Source organism: Fulmarus glacialis, unplaced genomic scaffold (genome assembly GCF_000690835.1).
Source record: "Fulmarus glacialis isolate BGI_N327 unplaced genomic scaffold, ASM69083v1 scaffold18696, whole genome shotgun sequence".
Classification (NCBI taxonomy): domain Eukaryota; kingdom Metazoa; phylum Chordata; class Aves; order Procellariiformes; family Procellariidae; genus Fulmarus; species Fulmarus glacialis.
In genome coordinates, this window is record NW_009220223.1 from 3,484 (window position 1) to 8,950 (window position 5,467).

Consider the following 5,467-nt stretch of genomic DNA (forward strand, 5'->3'; position numbering starts at 1 on the left):
GGTCTTTTGGGGCATCCGGGGACATTTTGGGACATTGCAGTGGTCTTTTGGGGGGTATTTTGATGGCAATGTTGGGGGCATCTCAAGTGCTGGGACAGCATTTTGGGGTACTTTGGGGTATTTCAGGGCAGTGTTTCATGATAACATTTTGAGAAGCTTTGGAGTCTTCTAGGGCATCATTTGGGGTCTTCTAGGGCAGCATTTGGGGTGTTTTGGGATATTTCAGGTGTCTCGGTGGTGTTTGGGGATTTTTCCAGAAAGTATTTGAGGACATAGCAGGGTATTTCTGGGGATGCATTTTGGGGTGTTTTGAGGCTTTTGGCATACCATTTTGGGACGGCTTTCTGGGAGGCAACATTCTGGGATCGCTGCTCATCACCCACCTCCCTGCAGGGTCTGGGATGCTCTCACCGATGGCTTCGCCCCCCGGAGCTCCCCCCGGCCCTGGCTGCTTCCCGGGCCTGAGGCCCCCGACGGCACCGACCCCCAGGTACGGCTGCGGCCCCCCCTTGGCTCCCCAAACCCCCCTGGTCCCTGCATGACCTCCTGGCGATGCTTGACAGCTGTCAATCAGCCCCAAGGTTCAGCAACCATCCAGGCACTGCAAACTACCCAAAAGTGGTATTTTTGGGGTGCCGCAGCACCAACACAGTGGGCGTCCACATTTTGGGAGGAAAACACACTAAAACAGGCAGAATTAAGTGCTTGGTTTGGCAATCTGGTCTTTGCCAATTTGTCCCCAAGCCAGGGGTGAGGTGGTGTATTTTTTGGGGTAGAAAATAGTGTTTTCTTCGTTGTAGTGAGTTCATGCTGTGAATAGCTGCGTTTGGGTTTGTGGGAGGGCTGCAAAGATGTCCCAAAATCCACTGAATTTAACCCGTTTGGATGTTACACAACCTGGTGCTAAAGGGGGAAGAGAAGGTAAATTTCTTGGGTTATTTTCTGCTAAAAAGGTGAAATAACCTGTGAAAGGTGGTAAAAAAGAAGATACCTCCCCATCCAACATCTCCATCCAACATCTCCATCCATCACTCCCCATCCAGTGTTCCCCTCTGACATCTCCCCATCTAATGTCCCCATCCCATGTCTCCATCTGACCTCTTCCCCGTTCAGCGTCACCATCCATTGTCTCCCCATCCAACATCCCAGCATCTCCATCCAGCATCTCCAACACCTCCCCATCCAATGTCACTGTCCAATATACTAATTAAAACATCTCTCCATCCATCTCCATCCAACATCTCCATCCAAGATACCTGTACTTCTCCCTGTCCAACTTCCCAGTCCAATGTCTCCATCCAACAACTCCCCATCCAGTGTCTCCCCATCCAACATCTCTATCCATCTCCTTGCAACACCTCCCCATCCAACACTTCCCTGTCCGTCATCTCCCTCTCCAATGTCTCCAGCATCCCTGTGCAAAGTCGCTATTCAAAGTCCCATCCAACATCACTGTCCCACATTTCCCCATCCAACATCTCCATCCAGTGTCCCTGTCCAACATCTTTCCATCTAATGTTCCCATCCAATGTCTCCATCCAACGTCTCCACCCAATGCCCTCATCTAATGCCTCCCCATCCAAAGTCTCCCTGTCCAAAATGCCTATCCGATGTCTCCATCCGATGTCCCCCCATGCAAACCCCGCCATGCAGCGTGTCCCCCTGAGCCGTGGTTCCCTGGTGGCTCTCCATGTGCCAGGGCCACGGCCGTGTCTGTGTCCATGCTGGGGCCATGCCTGTGCCGTGCCGTGCCTGCGGTGCCACCAAGGCCGCCCAGCCTGTGTCTCCTGCAGCTCTGCGAGAAGGAGGAGGAGGAGGAGCTCACTGAGAGGAGTGAGCAAGACTCGGGCATCAATGAGGAGCCACTGCTGACAGCTGAGCAGGTACCCCTGGCCCCCGTGGGCACCCGCACGCCTCCGTGTCCCCCAAAAGCCAGGCTTTAGCCCCCCAGTGTGGCCTCAGCCCACCCCAGCCCCATGGCCGTGTGCTGAAAGCCCAAAAAAAGGCCAGATCCCATCATCGCGGGATGCGGGATGCGGGGCACGGAATGCAGATTCGGATGTAGAGGGAGGTGCAGGTTGTGGCTGCTGATGTGGGCTTTGGGTGCAGACGGGAACGTGGGGTGCACGTGCTGGATGCGAACGGGTGGGACGGGATGGAGGATGAAGACACGGGGGACGGAGGCAGGGTGCAGATGTGGGATGCGGGTGCCAGGTGCAGGGTGCGGATGCGGGGAAGGGGATGCGGATGCAGATGCAGGGTGTGGATGCTGGATAGAGGGTGCAGATGCAGGTGCAGATGCAAGTGCAGATGCATATGCAGGAGGAAGGGAGCAGGATGCAGATGGAGGATGAAGAGGAGGATGGAGGATGGAGGATGCAGGTGGAGGATGAGGGACGCAGTGTCCAGGGTGCCGATACAGATGGAGGATGCAGGTGCAGGGAGCAGGTTGCAGATGCGGGTGCAGGACACGGATGCAGTGTGCAGGTGCAGCTGCAGGACGTGGCTGCGGGCTGCAGGGTGTGGATGCAAGACGGAGGTAGGATGGAGGTGCCCATGGAGGACGCCGATGCCCTGCAGGTCATCGAGGAGCTGGAGGAGCTGATGCAGAGTTCGCCCGACCCTGAGGCCGACCCTGAGGTTGATGAGGACGAGGAAGAGGAGGAGGAGGAGGAGGAAACTGAGGCTGATGCTGAAGGCGAAGGCGGTGGCGGGGGCACGGAGCCCATCCTTCTGCGTGAGCTGCGTGCTTTCTCCCCTGCCTTCAACAACAACTGCTCCCATGAAGGTACAGCCAGCAAAACCCGGGCCAGGCACTTTTTGGGAGCAATTCCAACCAAATTGGACAATTGAGTCTCTCCAGGCTTCAGGGCTGGCTCGCCCCAGTGGTTACACGCTGTTTGGCCAGGAGAGGGCTCTTGGCAAAAAATGAAGCCCACGTGGATCTCGCTTTTAGTATTGCTTTAAATGCACCCGGGGTTTTGCCAAGAGCGCCATGCGTTTTGCAGAATGCCTCGAGCGTCGCGCTTTGCGCTAAATGCATTTTGCTAAATGCCCGGCGCCTTTCCCTAAAGCAGTCGGCATTTTGCAAAATGCGCCGTGCCGTTCGTTAAATATACTGTGCCTTGCGTCGGCGGTGTCGTGCACCGTCCTTTCTCCGTGCGCGCTGAGCTTTTTGCTACACTCGCCATGCATTTTGCAAAAACGCCTGGTGTGCTCTGCATTTTGCTGTTTGCATCCTGCATTTCAGGAAATGCGCTTTCTTGACAGCACCACGCCTGTGACTGAATGTGCTGGGCGCTTCACTGAGCCACGCGTGGTGCGTGTTCCTGACGGCACTGTGCATTTTGCTAAGTGTTTCACTCCCCTGAATGCACCGGTTGCCACTATACGCACTGTGCACCAGGCATTTTCCTGATTGCACCAGGCGTTTTCCTAAATACAGGGAGAATATGGTGATGCTTTTCACTAATTGCATTAGGCATTTCCCCAGGAGCACCATGCATGCTGCTAAGTGCACCATGAAGTATGCCATTTAACTGATTGCACCATGCACATGTGGTGCATTTCTCCACGTGCACTGCGCGTGCCACTAAATGCACTATACACTAGCCTCTTCACGAATGGCATGGTGCATGTCACTAATCGCCCCAAGCATTTTGCTAATTGCTCTGCGCGTTCCCCTAATTGCACAGTGCATTTCATTGATGGCACCGTGCATGTCACTAATTGCACCAGGCGATGCCGTAATTTGCTCATTTATGACACTGGGCATTTCGGTAATTGCACAATGTATTTATTTATTGGTGGTCCAATAAATGCACCGGGCATCTCATTAATCACATGATGCATTTTAACAGTTTCAGTGTGCATTTCACTAATTGTGCTGTGCATTTCATTAATTGCCCTGGGAATTTCACTAGATGTAGTGTGCATTCACTTGCACCATGCATGTCACTAATTGCACAGGCGTATCACTAACTTCCCGGGATGCGCCAGTAGTTGCATTGTGCATATCACTAATCGCACCAGGCATGTTACTAATTGCACCAGGCATGCAACTAGTTGCATCAGGTGTTTCAGTCATGCACAATCCATTCCAGTGATTGTTCCAGGCATGTCAGTAATTATATCAGGCATTTTACTAATTGCACCAGGAATGACACTAACTGCACCAGGAATGTCGCTAATTGCACTATGCATGTCGCTAATTGCACTATGCATTTCACTAATTGCACCGAGCATTTCATTTATTGCACTGTGCATTTCACTAATTGCACTGGGCATCCCACTAATTGTACTGGGCGTTTCCCTAGTTGCAGCGTGCATTGCACTTACCATTGCACTGCATAGGGTGCCTCACCAGTTGCTCCAGGCAGCCAAATAATCGCCCTGTGCATCTTAATAATTGCAGTGTGCATCTCACCAACTGCACGAAGCATTTTGCAAACCTTAGGGTGCCGTTCCCTAATTGCACCATGCACATCAGTGAATGCACTGGGCACGTAACTGGTTGCAACGGGCATTTCAGTAATTGCTCCAGGCATATGACTAGTTGCACTGGGCATTGCTCTGATTGCACTGGGCATTTCACTTACTGCACTGGGCTTTGCTCTGATTGCACTGGGCATTGCACTTACTGCACTGGGCATTGCACTTATTGCACTGTGCATTGCACTTACTGCACCAAGCATTTCACTTCCTGCAAGTGCATTTCATTTATTGCACTGGGCATTGCGCTAATTGCACTGGGCATTGCTTTTACTGCACTGTGCATTGCACTTATTGCACTGAGCATTGCACTTACTGCACTGGGCTTTGCTCTGATTGCACTGGGCATTGCGCTAATTGCACTGGGCATTGCGCTAATTGCACTGGGCATTGCGCTAATTGCACTGGGCATTGCGCTAATTGCACTGGGCATTGCGCTAATTGCACTGGGCATTGCGCTAATTGCACTGGGCATTGCGCTAATTGCACTGGGCATTGCGCTAATTGCACTGGGCATTGCGCTAATTGCACTGGGCATTGCGCTAATTGCACTGGGCATTGCGCTAATTGCACTGGGCATTGCGCTAATTGCACTGGGCATTGCGCTAATTGCACTGGGCATTGCGCTAATTGCACTGGGCATTGCGCTAATTGCACTGGGCATTGCTCTGATTGCACTGGGCATTTCATTTATTGCGCCGAGCATTTAACTTACTGCAAGTGCATTTCATTTATTGCCCTGGGCGTTGCACTTACTGCACCGACCATTTAACGTACTGCACTGCGCATTGCACTTACTGAGCCGGGTGTTTCACCAATTGCACCGGGGCAGCCCCCGAATTGCCCCGGGCATCTTCGTAATTGCACCGCGCCCGTCTCTAAGGGCAGGGTGCATCTCCCCGTGGGCCCGCGCCCGTCTCTAACCGGGACGCCTGGGCGGCAGGGCTGGGGCGGCTCTCGGCGCGGGAGCTGGCGG

At 53.2% G+C, this 5,467-nt stretch overlaps 1 protein-coding gene across 1 annotated transcript; it reads left to right on the top strand.

The window, feature by feature from the left end:
• Positions 1–393: 393 nt before the first annotated feature.
• LOC104078876 (fasciculation and elongation protein zeta-1-like) lies at positions 394–5,463 on the top strand (the record flags this gene model as incomplete). Its single annotated transcript, XM_009580691.1, has 4 exons — positions 394–490; positions 1,794–1,883; positions 2,581–2,788; positions 5,435–5,463. Coding segments are annotated over 4 exons (424 nt in total), but the record flags the coding sequence as incomplete, so codon positions are not given.
• Positions 5,464–5,467: the final 4 nt, after the last annotated feature.